The sequence below is a fragment of the Stomoxys calcitrans genome, chromosome 1 (genome assembly GCF_963082655.1).
Source record: "Stomoxys calcitrans chromosome 1, idStoCalc2.1, whole genome shotgun sequence".
Taxonomy (NCBI): domain Eukaryota; kingdom Metazoa; phylum Arthropoda; class Insecta; order Diptera; family Muscidae; genus Stomoxys; species Stomoxys calcitrans.
The window spans coordinates 13,957,096-13,974,198 of NC_081552.1; the positions used below are offsets into that span (position 1 = coordinate 13,957,096).

A 17,103-nucleotide genomic window follows, 5' to 3' on the forward strand; every position below is an offset into this window, starting at 1 on the left:
TATGACATCCAACAACTGTGCCAAGTATGGTTTAAATCGGTCCATAACCTGATATAGCTGCCATATAATCCGATCTTGGGTCTTGACTTCTTGAGCCTCTAGCGTGCGCAATTCTTATCCGATCAGAATGAAATTTTGCACGACGTGTTTTGTTATTATATCCAATACCTGTGCCAAGTATGGTTCAAATCGGTCCATAACCTGATATAGCTGCCATATAAACCGATCTTGGGTCTTGACTTCTTGAGCCTCTAGAGTGCGCAATTCTTATCCGATTCGGATGAAATTTTGCACGACGTGTTTTGTTATGACATCCAACAACTGTGCCAAGTATGGTTTAAATCGGTCCATAACCTGATATAGCTGCCATATAATCCGATCTTGGGTCTTGACTTCTTGAGCCTCTAGCGTGCGCAATTCTTATCCGATCAGAATAAAATTTTGCACGACGTGTTTTGTTATGACATCCAACAACTGTGCCAAGTATGGTCCAAATCGACCCATAACCTGATATAGCTGCCATATAAACCGATCTTGGGTCTTGACTTCTTGAGCCTCTAGAGGGCACAATTCTTATCCGATTGGAATGGAATTTCGCACGACGTGTTTTGTTATGATACCCAACAACTGTGCCAAGTATGGATTAAATCGGTTTATAACCTGATATAGCTGCCATATAAACCGAACTTGGGTCTTGACTTTTTGAGCCTCTAGAGGGCACAATTCTTATCCGATTTGAATGAATTTTTGCACGAAGTATTTCATTATGATATCCAACAACTGTGCCAAGTATGGTTGCAATCGGTTAATAACCTGATATAGCTGTCATATAAACAGATCTGGGGATTTGACTTCTTGAGCTTTTAGAGGGCGCAATTCCTATTCGATTTGGCTGAAATTTTGCATGACGTATTTTATTTTTACTTTCAACAACTGTGTCAAATAAGGTTCAAATCGGTTCATAACCTGATATAGCTGCCATATAGACCGATCTGGGATCTTGACTTCTTGACCCCTAGAGGTCGCAATTATTATCCGATATGCCTGAAATTTTGTACGACGGATCCTCTGATGACCATCAACAAACGTGTTTATTATGGTCTGAATCGGTCTATAGCCCGATACAGATCCCATATAAATCGTTCTCCCTATTTTACTTCGTGAGCCCCAATGGGCGCAATTCTTATACGATTTGGCTGAAATTTTACACAGGTCTCCAACATATAATTTAATTGTGGTCCGAACCGGACCATATCTTGATATCGTTTTAATAGCAGAGCAACTCTTTTCTTATATCCTTTTTTGCCTAAGAAGAGATGCCGGGAAAAGAACTCGACAAATGCGATCCATGGTGGAGGGTATATAAGATTCGGCCCGGCCGAACTTAGCACGCTTTTACTTGTTAAATCTCAAAACGTACATACATAGAGTCAAACTTTAATAACGCAAAGAATATTCAAAAATTTAATTCTTCCTTAAAATCTATCAGAAAACAAAAACACTAACAACACATATGCAAACATACATAATAATAGAAAAGGACAAAGAACACAGCAACAGCGCTTATTTTCAATGCGTATTCCTCTATCTCTATTCCGTATACGAGTATTGGAATAAAGCAGCCGATGGTACTCTAACTGGTACCAATTGATTACGTCCATCGGGGGTACGATATACCATGTACTCGCGGCCATTTATGAACTTTCTTAAACCGGTTGTCTCCAAACCTCCATTTATTGGTGCTCCAATATCATTGCCATAATAATTTCCAAGACCCACGGGTCGCAATACACCAAATCCTCCTTCGCCGCCAGGAGCACCATTGTTGGCTCCAAAATTGGCTGCATGCTGCCAACGACGTATGTTGGTATTCTCTTGACGTCCCCTGAATATGCTCTGATAAGGTGGAGGTGGTGTTATCTGGTTTGTATGAGCACTACCCAACAATTCTTTGGCACTGCCAGAACCACCACCGATGCGCCAAAACCATTTGGAGGGTTTGACTTGACCACCATTCGGAGTACGACCCACACCATGGGTGGCCCATTGATTTGCCTCTCGCCGATAGTTGATGTAACGGAATAGCATTTCAGTGCTAAACACCACAATAGAGGTGGCAAAGCCAGCAAACATAATGTAGTAGGTCATAATCAAATCACCATTGCGCAATTGACGTTCAGTGCCACCCAAATTCTGGGGACAAATTTCGGCATTTGGTAATGAGCGAGCTGACAAATGTTTAATAATGCCAGATTCCACAAGATTGAGTAACCTGTAAATAAATAAAACATACAAATTATTCTTTACTCTCTCGCTCTGTCTTATTTCTTACTTACTCTCTATCAAAAAGTTCACTCAAATTACTATTTCTGGGATAAGCAAATGAGCGTTTCTTCTTCAGGAAAGGATCCTTGGCCATGGCAAAGGGACAATGAATCTTCTCATTATCATAACTGATAGTCTTGCGATACAAGTAATCCGCATAGAGTACGTGGGTAATAGCTGGACGATCCCTTACAAAGACATAGCCGGATTTTTCCACATATTTGCGCAAATTTAAGGTATCATTGGTGTCTTCAGTGAAAACGGCATATTTTCTATCAACCATGCCGCTTAACATAGACAAGCTTTCATTGGTCTGTGGAGGAAAAAAGGGAATTAATTATAACCAGTAAGGAAAAGCTAAAATCGGGCGACCCTACAACACCAGATGCACCTACAACTACTTTGAAATAAAAAGTAGTAGTCAGTAAATGCTAGATCATAAGCTATTCGTTAACAAAACAATTCGTGCCAAATATCAGTTTGAAATTGAGGTTACTACGGCCTTATATGTGTGAATCGGGCGATACATATTTATGGGAGCTATATAGAAATCTGAACCGATTTTGATGAAATTTTGCATTTGTGCTAAATTTTGTACAGATCGGTTCAAAATTGTATTTACTACGGCCTTATAAGTGCAAATCGGTCGATACTCATATATGGATGGCAGCTATATCTAAGTCTGAACCGATTTTGTATCAAAATTAATAGCGTTCGTCCCTGAGCCAGCAAAATGGCATGTACAAGTTTCGTGACGATTGGACTTTAAACACGACCTGTACCTTGATAACAAAAATACATGAACTCACAGACGGACATGGCTAAATCGAATCAGAAAGTGATTCTGTGTCGATCGGTATACTTACCAATGGCTCTACTCATTCTTAGCGTTGCAAACAAATGTACAGAGTTATAATACCCAGTACCACAGTGGTGCTGTAGGATATAACAAGTAAAAGCTTTCCAAGTTCGGCCGGCCAAATCTTATATACCCTCCACCATGGATTGCATTTGTCAAGTTCTTTGGCCGATATCCCTTTATAGACAAACAAAGGACAATGGATAAGAATTGCTATGCAAAGTCAGCTTTTCCAAGTTATAAACCGATTGGTGCAATACTTGGTTTGGCCATGGTGGAATTCAAGGTGCAACATTTCAGCCAAATAGGATAAGATTGCGCCCTATAGTGGTTTAAGAATTAAAATTGGGAGATCTGTTTATATGGGAGCTATATCAGGTTATGGACTGATTCAGGTCATATTTAACACGTATTTTAAAGGTCATACAAGAAGTCGTTGGTCAGCTAAATTGGAGGAGATTTGCGCCATCTAACGTCTCAAGAAGTCGAGACTTGAAATTGGTTTATATGGGAGCTATATCAGGTTATGAACCGATTTGAACCGATTTGAACCATACTTGGCATAGTTGTTGATGGTCATACCAAAACACTTCGTGCATAATTTCAGCCAAATCGGATAATAATTACGCCATCTAACGGCGCAAGAAGTCAAAATCAGAAATCGGTTTATATGGGAGCTATATCAGGTTATGAACCAATTTGAACCATACTTGGCAAAGCTGTTTGGAAGTCAAAATAAAACACGTGGTGCAAAATGTCAGCCAAAACGGAGAAGATTTACGTCCTCTAGAGGCTCAAAAAGTCAAGATCACAAATCGGTTTACATGACAGCTCTACCAAAACATGGACCAATTTTGCCCATTTACAATCCCAACTGACCTGCACTAATAAGAAATATTTGTGAAAATGTTAAGCACCTAGCTATACTCCTTCACTAAAACACTTTGTGCATAATTTCAGCCAAATCGGATAATAATTACGCCATCTAACGGCGCAAGAAGTCAAGATCAGAAATCGGGAGCTATATCAGGTTATAAACCGATTTGAACCATAGTTGGCATAGTTGTTGATGATCATACCAAAACACTTCGTGCATAAATTCAGCCAAATCGGATAATAATTGCACCCTTAAGAGGCTCAAGAAGTCATAATCCGATATCGGTTTATATGGGAGCTATATCAGGTTATGAACCGATTTGAACCATACTTGGCAGAGTTGTTTGGAACTCAAAATAAAACACGTGGTGCAAAATGTCAGCCAAAACGGAGAAGAGTTACGTCCTCTAGAGGCTCAAGAAGTCAAGATCACATATCGGTTTACATGACAGCTATACCAAAACATGGACCAATTTTGCCCATTTACAATCCCAACTGACCTGCACTAATAAGAAGTATTTGTGCAAGCACCAAGCTATACTCCTTCGAAAGATAGCGTGCTTTCGACAGACGGACGGATATGCCTAAATCGACTAACAATGTCAAAACGATTAAGAATATATATATATATATATATATAAATATTTTGTTGAGTCTCAGATCAATATTTCGAGGTATTACAAACGGAATGACGAAATTAATATACCTTCATCTTATGGTACAACAATAATATAGGCAGAAATTAAAAGAGAGTTGCAAAATTTCCCCATGAACATACCACAGAGGAACAGGGGCAAACTTCTCACATATCAATGAGTGCGGCCCGATTCAAGTTTAAGCTCAATGTCGAGTCCGGAAGGCTTGTCGCAGTGCGACATCTCTTTGGAGAGAAGTTTTTACATGGCATAGTACCTCCCAAATATTGCCAGCATTAAGAGGGGAAAAGCACCGCTGGAAATTTTTTCAGATGGTCTCGCCAGGATTCGCACCCAGGCGTTCAGCATCATAGGCCGACATGCTAACCTATTGCGCTACGGTAGTCTCCAAATTAAAAGTAAGTTAAAAATTATTTTTATTTCCTATCGCCTTGCTCGAAACCTCGTTTGGTTTTCAACGGTTTGAGGAGCCCTTATCCAGTATATAGTACTGCCGAAGAACTTTTTATGCCTTTTCCAGGATTTTGCGTAATGTGAATATCTGCTCTATGATTTATATTCCACATCTAAGACTCAATTGTGGCGTGGACTTGCAGACTTATTCCTCCATAGTTAGCACGAACTAACTATGGAGGAATGCTCTAGTATGGTGAGATTCCAATCATTGGGTATGTGTTCTTGTAGGCAGATTACGCAGACGAGCTTAGCAATGTGTAGCCTCTGGTCTCTAATTATTTAGTTGGTAATCCATCGGCTCCTGGTGTCTTGTTGTTTTTCAACCAAGCTAAAGCTATGCTGATCTCATTCTGACTCGGTGGCATATATTCCCTACTGCTATCAGGGTACACAGATAAAAATAAACAACAACTTTGGTCGCAAAAACAACTGCGAATTTGTTAATTTTCCTGCAACAATTTATTTTGAATCTCAACGACCCAAAGTACAAATTTGTTGTTGAAAGGCACTCTTTGCAAGCCAACATATAACAACAACAACAATATATGCATTAGCAAGACAAAAAACCATCTATCCAGCCAACGCCCGTGCTTTGCTTCGAGTGGTGGTGTTTTTGTTTTCTTTGTTCGGCTCACCCTGCTTTGTCTCGTTAGTTTTACTGTGCTCTCGGACTTTCCTCTGTTACTTTCTACTATTACCCTTAATAATAAATTTTAATAATTTTGGTGTTGCAGAATATTGAACTCATGATCTCATGTTTGGTAGTCTTGCACGCATCCTCTTGCCTACCAACATAATTTTTATACCCTCCACCATAAGATGGGGGGTATACTAATTTCGTCATTCTGATTGTAACTACTCGAAATATTCGTCTGAGACCCCATAAAGTATATATATTTTTGATCGTCGTGGAATTTTATGTCGATCTAGCCATGTCCGTCCGTCCGTCCGTCCGTCTGTCTGTTGAAAGCACGCTAACTTCCGAATGAGTAAAGCTAGCCGCTTGAAATTTTGCACAAATACTTCTTATTAGTGTAGGTCGGTTGGTATTGTAAATTGGCCATATCGGTCCATGTTTTGATATAGCTGCCATATAAACCGATCTTGGGTCTTGACTTCTTGAGCCTCTAGAGTGCTCAATTCTTATCCGATTGGGATAAAATTTTGCACGACGTGTTTTGTTATGATATCCAACAACTGTGCCAAGTATGGTTGAAATCGGTCCATAACCTGATATAGCTGCCATATAAACCGATCTTGGGTCTTGACTTCCTGAGCCTGTAGAGTGCGCAATTCTTATCCGATTGGAATGAAATTTCGCACGACGTGTTTTGTTGTGATATCCAACAACTGTGCCAAGTATGGTTCAAATCGGTCCATAACCTGATATAGCTGCCATATAAACCGATCTGGGGTCTTGACTTCTTGAGCCTCTAGAGTGCGCAATTCTTAAACCGGGAATGAAATTTTGCACGACGTGTTTTGTTACGATATCCAACAACTGTGCCAAGTATGGTTCAAATCGGTCCATAACCTTTTTTTTGGCCGACCGGGGGACTCGCACCTGTGTTTGCAAGCGATGAATGGCATGGGCGTTTTGTGTTCTACATGGTAGTACGCGTATTTTAACAACTACCTCAACTAACGAATTTGTTGAAATCCCACAAAATTTTAATAATTCTGTTTGTCAAGTCTCTTGTAGAGTCTTACTTACGTACTTCAACAAATAATGTCTTCTATTCAATGCTAAAACTCGTTGAGAATTTAAAGTTTCACATACAAATTTGGTAGTGGTTTTTTTTCTGTGTATCCTCGATTCATTGCCACCATTTATAGGTTTCTGCAGCTGAAAAAAAAAATTATTTTCATGTCCTAAACACAATGCCAGTAGCTGTTACTAGATTTCCTCCATTGTTTCCGCGGTAGGATATGTCTATATCGACTCCAAAGTTTTAATGTTGAATTCTTTTGTGGAATATTTAACTTTATTCGAATCCTAATATGTCGATATCTCGCATTTTACTACAGAATTGAGGTTTCTCCTACTTTTTATACCCACCACCGACGGATGGGTGGTGGTTTCCAACACTTCGAATTATCCATTCACGACCCCTAAAAGTATATATATTCTTGATCGTCGTAAACATCTAAGACGATTTAGCCACGTCCATCCGTCTATCTGTTGAAATCAAGCTACAGCCTTTAAAAAACAAAAAGATGGGCTCTATACGACTATTTCTTGATTTAGCCCCCATAAAGACCGAGCTGCCGATTAAAAGTGTTAGGCGCATCAAAGTTAAATTTATTAACCGATTTCTCTGAAATTTGGGAAAATTAGTTGTGTTAGGCCTCTCAACACCACTGTTCATTACGGCCCAGATTTATATATAGCTGCCATTTCGTTCGGCTTGGGGTCTTGGGCTATAAAAGGCGCACTTATTCTCCAATTTCACTGAAATTTGGGATAGTAAGTTATTCGAGGCCTCTCGACCGATCTCCCGGTTTAAGGATTTTGACCCATAAAAGGTGAATTTATTAACCAATTTTGCTGAAATTAAGCACAATGAGTTGCGTTATGTCTCTCGATATTCGTACCGATTATGGTCCAGATCGGGCAATATTTGGATATAGCTGCCATATATACCGATCTCCCAATTTATGTTCATTGGACAATATATACACGTTTATTACTCGATTTCGCTGACACAGTGAGCTGCATTAGGGTCTTCGACATTCGCGTGCACTATGGTTTAGATCGGTCTATATATTGCTATCTTATACAAATACCGATCTGCCGATATAAGTTTTTAGGCCCATAAAAGCTGCATTTTTCAATCGATGGATTTGATACAATGAGTTGTGTTAGGCCCTTACATAGCCTTCTTAAATTGGTGAAGATCGAACAATATTAAGTTAAAGCTACTATGAGTTAATAAATGATGAATTTTTCGCTGTATTATGATGAAAAGTTTTTAATATTGGGTTGCCCAAAAAGTAATTGCGGGTTTTTTAAAAGAAAGTAAATTATTTTTTTTTTTTAATAAAACTTAGAATGAACTTTAATCAAATATACTTTTTTTACACTTTTTTTCTAAAGCAAACTAAAAGTATCAGCTGATAACTGACAGAAGAAAGAATGCAATAACAGAGTCATAAGCTATGAAAAAATTTGTCAACGCCGACTATATGAAAAATCCCCAATTACTTTTTGGGCAGCCCAATAGTTTTTTTCGTTTCCATCCCACTGAGCACCGGTCTTGCTTACATACCATTTGTAAAGCTGCTGAACAAAGTAGATGAAATGGCCAATGCGGATGAGACTTCGTGGATAGGCGCCGGATTGCTAGGGTGCTCTGTCTTGCCATCAACCGAAGCACACTGACAGGGGCCATACCAGGACACTGGGCCATAAGCCGCATGGCGTCGCACATGGGAATGCCGCACAATGACTTGCCTTGTTGAGGATGGGGAGGAGACTGTCGAGCACTTGCTCCGTTCATGTCCGGGTCTGCAGGGACGCAGACTCTCCTTTCTGGGGGCGGTTTTTCTGCGATCTCGGAGATCTTGCACAGGACGGGATGTTTTCGACGGGAAGTGCGATAAGAGGTAAGCTTACGTGAGGCATAGGCGTTCAACTATGTCCGCCTGTCTGTCCATGTATTCTTGTAATCAAGATACAGATCGCATTTGTTATTCGACTGTCGTAAAATTTTTCATTCAAAACCTTTGGACCAAAACCAAGGACAAACAAATCGGTCCAGATTTAGATATAGCTTCCACATATATTTTCCATCCGATATGCTCTTTTAAAGCTGTAGAAGCCACAACTTTCATCCGAAATTTAGCATAAAATGCTCCTTTTGACGTTCCAATATGTGTGCAAAATTTCAAAATCGGTTCAGATCTAGATAGAGCTCCCATATGGCCTATCAAGGCTGTAGAAGTCACAATGTTGGTCCGATATTCACCAAATTTTTCATGAGGTGTTTTGTTTGACGTCTTAATACGTGATCTTTACTAACTTTTGCATGAACTGCTCTATTTGACGTCCCAATATGTGTGCAAAATTTCCTTTTAAATCGGTCCAGATTTATATGTAATTCCCATAAATTATTTTTTAACCGATATTCGCCTTTAAAACTGCGCCAGCCACAATTTGGGTCCTATTGTAAAAACATCTTGCTGTTCTATTCGATATTCCACAAGGTTAGGTTAGGTTAAGCTGAAAAGAGGGTGCAGATATTAATCTGCCCCATGCCACTATGGACATACACCTAAGCCAGTAATCGGCTTGTTGTACGCTCTAAATACAAAAAAAACTAACCTGGAAAAAGAAAATCTATGTTAGGAATTCCGTGCTACTTAAAAAATACTTAATTGTTTTCAGTGCCACTCCCCTAATTTGGTTCATGTCTGGTATTGTCGAAAGCCGGGCGATGACAAAGGAAATGCTCGAACGTCTCATCATCTATCTCGCATGGCCTACACATGATATCACTTGCAGTACCGATTTTACATAAGTGAGCTCGTAGTCCTATGTGTCCCGTCATGATACCAATAGCTATACCCACCTCCTTTTTACTTGCTTTCAGTAATAGCCTCGTCTTCTTACGATTTGGATCCTTCCATAAGATTTTTGCCATACTAGCGACCGTTTCGCTGTTCCACAGTGTTGCATGCGCATTCGTCGCCCACTCCCTTAACTCGGACTTCGTCGACCCGGGTTAACCAAGTTAATTGACGGCAGTCCTCTGGCCGCCAAATCATCTGCCCTTTCATTCCCTCTTACTCCGTTATGGCCCGGCACCCAAACTATGCGGATGTTGCCATCCTCGGAGAAGGCGTTAGTCTCCTTCTTACACTGCAATACTGTTCGTGGCCATACCGTTCTGGTTGTTATTGCCCTTATGGCAATTTTAATGTCCGTAAAGATGTTTACACTCGACGTCCTTGCGTTAGCACCACACCACTTCACGCATTCCGTAATCGCCCGGATTTCCGCCTGCAGGACCGTATTATGGTCAAGCAGTCTAAAACAGATCTCAGTCCCTCAGTTCTCAATGAAGACCCCCAGGCCCACTCTGTTCTCTAGCTTTGATCCATCCGTGTAACATGATCTTCCAGATGGCAATAGTAGGGTTCCGTCAATCCAAGACTGTGCCGCTGGCAGGAGTTCCTCGCACTCGACCTCAAGGTTCATCTCAGATATCCGATCGAAACTTCTTCCCTTCCTTCCAGGTTTGCTATCGTGGCCTCGATTATACCGCGATGGTATGAGCTGCTCCCATCCTCATTTCAGTATGTATACAAAATTAAAGTCTGGCGAGATTTAGACATAGTATATATATGTATTAAAAGTTGTAGGTGGACTCAGTGGTGTAGGGTATTATATAGTCGGCTACGCCCGACTTTAGTCTTTCCTTACTGGCTTTAAAATTCTTTTTAATAATTTTTTTTTCTGTCAGTGTGTATATACTCACCAATTTAATGGCATATTCAATGCCACTGCCACGTTGTGATACAAAATGCTTATTTTTGGTTAAAATATCGTTGACCGTATTAAAAGGCAATGTAAACTGGGATAGCGTGAGGAAAGCGGTTAAATTGGCGGTATAGAATGATGTCAATATGGTTATAAATATCCACCATGTTGCAAATAGTAAACGTGTCGAATCTACAATTGAACGAACAAGCAAATGAACAAACGAATGACAAAGGATTCTAATGCAGGCATTGCACCTGTTAATCAAATGCTGGCTTTGTTGCACTTCATAACTCGCAAAGGAATTGGACGAGAGAAAGAGAGGTGAAGGGAGGTAGAGAGCCTAAGAGCAATTTTATTTGAGGTGAAATAAATGACTACCCTACCGCACTTATTTCGCAATAGATGTAGGGTGCGGAAGGAGTGGGAGAGGAAGTACTTTGGAGCAGTTTAATATGCGGCTGGATAAATGGATATTCTACCTCACATGTACATAAATGGGTATGTGTATTTAAAAATTATCGATTTTGATGACAAATGCAAATATTTACTTTTCTAATCAATCTAATAGTTGTACAAATATGCAATTGAACCCTGTAAAGGGCGAATAACATGAGGGGTTAAATATGGGTTGGCTCCATTGTGGTGACAAAGTGAATGTTAAACATTTTACATAAAAGATGAACATTCATTTTCATGTTTTCTGTATATTTTTTGATAGCCTGCAATTGATCGACAAGCAAAGGGAAGTTTAAAGAGGAATAAAAAAAGTATTTTTTTGTGACTTTTTCAAAACATTTTCCAGCTCGAGATCATATTCAATGACTTCTAAGTAAGGCAAGTGTGAGCTATTTTCAAAACACTCCGGTGGATCGCGATTTCTGATACGCCATGTACTTTCATAAACACATTCTTCAAATTAATTAAGGTGCTCTACATACCCAACGACTATTGAGTACGGTATAGAGCACGCTTTTGTTTTGAAACACGGCTCAATGAGTCCTCTTACTCTCCTAAACCCAATAGTCATGAATGTAAGAACACCAAATACACCAACATTGCCAAGGTTTTTTTATTGTGTACTTGAACATTAATTGAATGTCACTGCAAGGGCTTTAATGAATGCTCAAGTGCACAATAAAACGAGTTAGCTAAAATCCAACACTTGAATAAAAATACAACGGACGCAAAATTGCATCAACATGAAGGGTTACTTCCAGCACGTAGCTCTCATATATGACAACGAAATACGACAACTAATAAAACAATATTGCAACGAGACAAAAAGACTGCCACAACAACAACTCCAACTCAAATTTCTTCTAATATGTAGAAGCTACGTACCATGGTACCAAATCACACCAAATCCACAACAGAAAAGGTAACAAGTAAAAAGGCGTTAAGTTCGGCCGGGCCGAACTTTGGATACCCACCACCTCGGGTATATATGTAAACCACCTTTCGTCAAAAACCGGTGCAAAACTCATACCTTATGTCCCAGAGCAGAAATATGTGGAGGGGCTTAACTTAACTCTTTGTCTACAATTTCGCCAACATCGGACAATAAATTCGCTTTTTATGGCCCCAAAACCTAAAACCGAGAGACCGGTCTATATGGCAGCTATATCCAAATCTGGACCGATCTGTGCAATAATGCAGAAGTATGTCAAGGGGTTTAACTTAACTCACTGTCCCAAATTTCGGCGACATCGGACAATAAATGCGTGTTTTATGGGCCTAAGACCCCAAATCGGATGATCGGTCTATATGGCAGCTATATCCAAATCTGGACCGATTTAAGCCATACTGACGGAGGATGTCGAAGGGTCTAAGACAACTCGCTGCCCCAAATTTCAGCAAAATTGGATAATAAATGTGGCTTTTATAGGCCTAAGACCCTAAATCGGAGGATCGGTCTATATGGCAGCTATATCCAAATCTGGACCGATCTAAGCCATACTGACGGAGGATGTCGAAGGGTCTAAGACAACTCATTGTCCCAAATTATAGCAAAATCGGATAGTAAATATGGCTTATATGGGCCTAAGAGTCTAAATTTGAGGATCGGTCTATATGGCAGCTATATCCAAATCTGAACCGATCTAAGCCATATTGACGGAGGATGTCGAAGGGCCTAAGACAACTCACTGTCCCAAATTTCAGCATAATTGGATAATAAATGTGGCTTTTATGGGCCTAAGACCATAAATCGGAGGATCGGTCTATATGGCGTCTATATCCAAATCTGGACCGATCTAAGCCAAATTGACGGAGAATGTTAAAAGGCCTAACACAACTCCCTGTCCCAAATTTCAGCAAAATCGGATAATAAATGTGGCTTTTATTGACCTAACACCCTAAATCGGAGGATCGGTCTATATGGGGGCTATATCAAGATATAGTCCGATATAGCCCATCTTCGAACTTAACCTGCTTATGGACAAAAAAAGAATCTGTGCAAAGTTTCAGCTCAATATCTCTATTTTTGAAGACTGTAGCGTGGTTTCAACAGACAGACGGACGGACATGTCTAGATCGTCTTAGATTTTTACGCTGATCAAGAATATATGTACCTTATAGGGTCGGAAATGGATATTTCGATGTGTTGCAAACGGAATGACAAAATGTATATACCCCCATCCTTCGGGGTATAAAAATTCTTTCTGCATACCACAACACAAAATCAATGCAAAACTGTAGAAGCCAACTTCCACTCAAAAATCCTAAACTTAGAAATGACACAAACCTCCCAAAATATCAAAGCAATAAAACACAAGAGAGAAAATTTAGAATCAATTCTATTTACAAGCAACATTAAGCACAACCGACTTCTAGTCTTTCATACATAAACAAAAGCTAAGAACACACGACGGGAAAATCAACAACAAGAAATGGAATTTAGAAAACATGGACTGGTGTACAATGAACACTGGTTTGAAAACAAAACACAGACAGTTTTTGCATAAGAATGAAAATGGATACTACCTTTAGGGAAAAAATTTTCATTACCTATAAGCAGGTCAAACTTTTCACCTCTACATATAGCCGATAAAGAACAATGCGTACATAACATCGAAGACGACCAAAAGGAAATATGCAGAGCCAAAATAAACAACGGACTCAACAACTATAGGAGGACAATTAGGAATACACCGAAAGAAAAGTTTATACTCGCAATCTACAAAAGGACACAACATTTTTCTTTATGTTGTTTTAGCAACATAAAAATATAATACTAGTACAAGCAGGCAAGGGAAACAAGACTGTAGCAATATACAAAGAGGAATAAAATGAAAAAATGGAAACACTTTTACAAGACAGCAACACATATAGAGTTATAAGAAACGATCCAACCATGAAACTCCAACGAACCAATAACAAGTTTGTCGCTGAGCTATACAAAAATAACCACATTGACAGTTTCCTGAAGAAAAAACGTCATTGTTCCGCTGCTCATGCACCCCGTATCTACGGTTTACCCAAAATTCACAAACCTAGTACCCCTCTTAGCCCGGCCGACATGGGATAACTATGACCGTCACACAGGCTGGAACTTGGAGCTCCGACTTGTGTGGTGTCCATCGTTACCACGGCAAGCTTAGCTGAAATCTACCGGGTGCGCCCACAGGTTGCGGATGGTGGAAAACTCCATTTTTATGCGGAGTGAGACGCAGACTGCCCGATTGTCCAGAGGAGAGTCTCAGTAAGGAGTCAGGTGGCACTGGCTCTTAATTAAATACTGAGTGCCAATGATACTCGAGATGACAAGGCGAGTTATTGGCGCCTTCAAAAAAACCAATGGCCAACATCAGCGTCTGTTCCCAGGTTAGGAGCGGCTGGAGGATCTTGAAGCAAGCGACACGCCACAACGTGGAATACATGTGCAATCCCACAAAACCCATGCGGTTGGGGCGCTGGGCCAGTAACCCGCCCCCGGAAAACTATGAGAAACAAAAGAATAGTAAATAGATGGATTGGGAATGGCATCACTACAACACCAAACGGTGACGAACTACTATAACTGCCATAACACGAGGCACGAATTTTGCTGTGGATTTGTGGTCAGTCGGAGACTGAAACATCTTGTCTCCAGCTTTACACCGGTGGATGAGAAGTTAGCCACAATCCGCATAAAAGCCAAAATCATCAACATCAGCCTTATTTGTGCCCATGCCACGACGGAAGGCAAGGGCGAGCAGACCAAGGATATTTTCTACAAGCGCCTAAAGAGAGAATATGACCGCTGCTCATGATATTAAATCGTTCCGGGAGATTTTAATGCAAAGATAGGGAAGGAAGACATCTTTGGTCCAACAGTCGGAAAGTTTAGCCTCCACGAGATAACGTCCAGCAATGGATTGAGGCTGATAGATTTCGCCGCGGCAAAAAACACGGTAGTTAGTAGCACCAGATTTTAACATAAAAATATTCACAAAGCCACCTGGCTGTCACCCGATTTAAACCAGAGGAACCAAATTGATCACGTTGTGATAGATGGAAGGTATTCATCCAGCGTGTTAAATGTACCTTGTTGCAGCAAAGGCTAGCACAACGCTCCAACTGCTTGATGAAAGCACTCCTTGTTCCGATATTATAATGGCGCAGTGGCAAACAATTGCCCACTCCATGGAAAATGCCGTGGAATCCGTACTTGGGTACCGGAAGCCTCCTCCAAGAGACCCATGGTACGCGATGCTACTAAAGCCAAAAATGCTGCTTATAGAGCAACCCTGCAATCAGTAGCAACGCGCCTGATGAAGGAGAGGTATCGGGAGAAAAGGAGAGAGGAGAAACGTCTATTCCGCAGAAAGAAAAAGGAAATGGAAAGACGTGAGTGTGAGCGAATTGAGATGTACAGGAGTCAGAAGGAGGTCTGGAAATTGTACCAAAGAATTAAACATCAAACCGATGGCTTTGGCACATCCTCCTGCAGAGACAAGGAAGGAAATCTGGTAACTGACACAGATAGTATGCTGAGGATATGGAAAGAACATTGTCTGACGTTGGCGGCGAAGAGGATACCACAGAACCAATCAATGATAATGGTATAGAATGTTTACCACCTAGCCAGAATGAGATCGAAGTGGCAGTGACCCGACTAAAGAACAACAAGGCAGCAGGAGGCGACGGGTTACCCGCTGAACTATTTAAGACCGGAGGCGACACGCTAATAAGCCGTATGCATCAGCTTAACTGCACAGTCTGGCCAGAAGAATACATACCCGATGATTGGAATCTCAGCATACTATGTCTCGTACACAAGAAAGGAGACAAGACGGAATGTGCCAACGACAGAGGAATAAGTCTCCTCCCCATCGCATACAAGATACTCTCGAGCGTACTGTGTGAAAGATTAAACCCGAAAGTCAATGAGATAATTGGGCCCTATCAATCCGGCTTTAGACCTTGTATATCCACCCTGGACCAGATATTCAAACTGCACCAAATCCTGTAAAAGACCCAGAAGGACATCTCTTTGCTGACTACAAAGCCGCTTTCGATACTCTTTACGTTCAAAGGTATTTCAAGCCATGTCTGAGTTTGGTATCCCTGCGAAATTAATAAGACTCTGCAGGACGACACTTGCTGATACGCGTTCCTCAGTAAAAATAGGAAAGAATCTCTCCGAACCATTTAATACCAAACGAGGTTTCAGACAAGGAGAAATCGTATCGTGTAATCTCTTTAATATCCTGCTGGAGAAAATAATACAAGATGCAGATGTGAATAGATATGGCACACTTATCACGAGAGAACACATCGACATCATAGGTCGGTCACTGCAAGTAGTAATTGCAGCCTTTGAAAAAATCGAAAGAGAGTCTGTCAAAATGGGTCGGTAGTAAATGGAGATAAAACGAAATGGATGGTTTCAACTCCCAAAACACAAGAAAATGGTGAAAGTTGGAAACCACAACTTTGAGATAGTCAGTAACTTTATCTAGCTCGGCACTACCGTAACCAAATCGAATGACACCAGTTTTGAGATAAAGCGAAGAATAATACTGGCAAACAGATGCTACTTTGGAACAAGTAAGCATTTTAGAAACAAGGCCACCTCTCGACAGACTATACAAGACACTTATACTACCCATGCTGTTATATGGTTCTGAAGCATGGGTTCTTGTGAAAGCAGATGAGGCAGTGCTTTGAGTATTTGAGAGAAAGAGTCTTCGTTAAATATATGGACCAGTTTGCGTTAATGGAGAATATAGGCGTCGTTTTAGCCACGAGCTGTATGTCGACGATAGCATAGTTACACACGTCAAAATACAACGGCTGCGTTGGCTAGGTCATGTTGTCAGAATGGGTGAAGAAGCTCCAGCAAAGAAGTCTTTTGAAGGCAAACACGGTGGTACACGCAAACCGGGAAGATCAAAAGCCCGATGGAAGGATCAAGTGGTGGGAGACAACCCGAAACTTGGTGTTAGAAATTTTAGAATGAGCGC

General features: G+C 40.6%; 1 protein-coding gene across 1 annotated transcript in view; it reads right to left on the reverse strand.

Annotated features, from left to right (window-relative positions):
* Positions 1-1,436: 1,436 nt before the first annotated feature.
* Positions 1,437-17,103, reverse strand: part of LOC106092769 (glutamate receptor 2) — a 29,685-nt gene continuing 14,018 nt past the window's right edge. The window contains exons 4-6 of the mRNA XM_059370634.1: positions 10,653-10,846; positions 2,337-2,638; positions 1,437-2,272 (exon numbers count right to left, since the gene is read on the reverse strand). Of these exons, the coding sequence (XP_059226617.1) occupies positions 1,591-2,272; positions 2,337-2,638; positions 10,653-10,846 (1,178 nt within the window). The 3' untranslated portion in view covers positions 1,437-1,590. The remainder of the gene's footprint in view (positions 2,273-2,336; positions 2,639-10,652; positions 10,847-17,103) is intronic.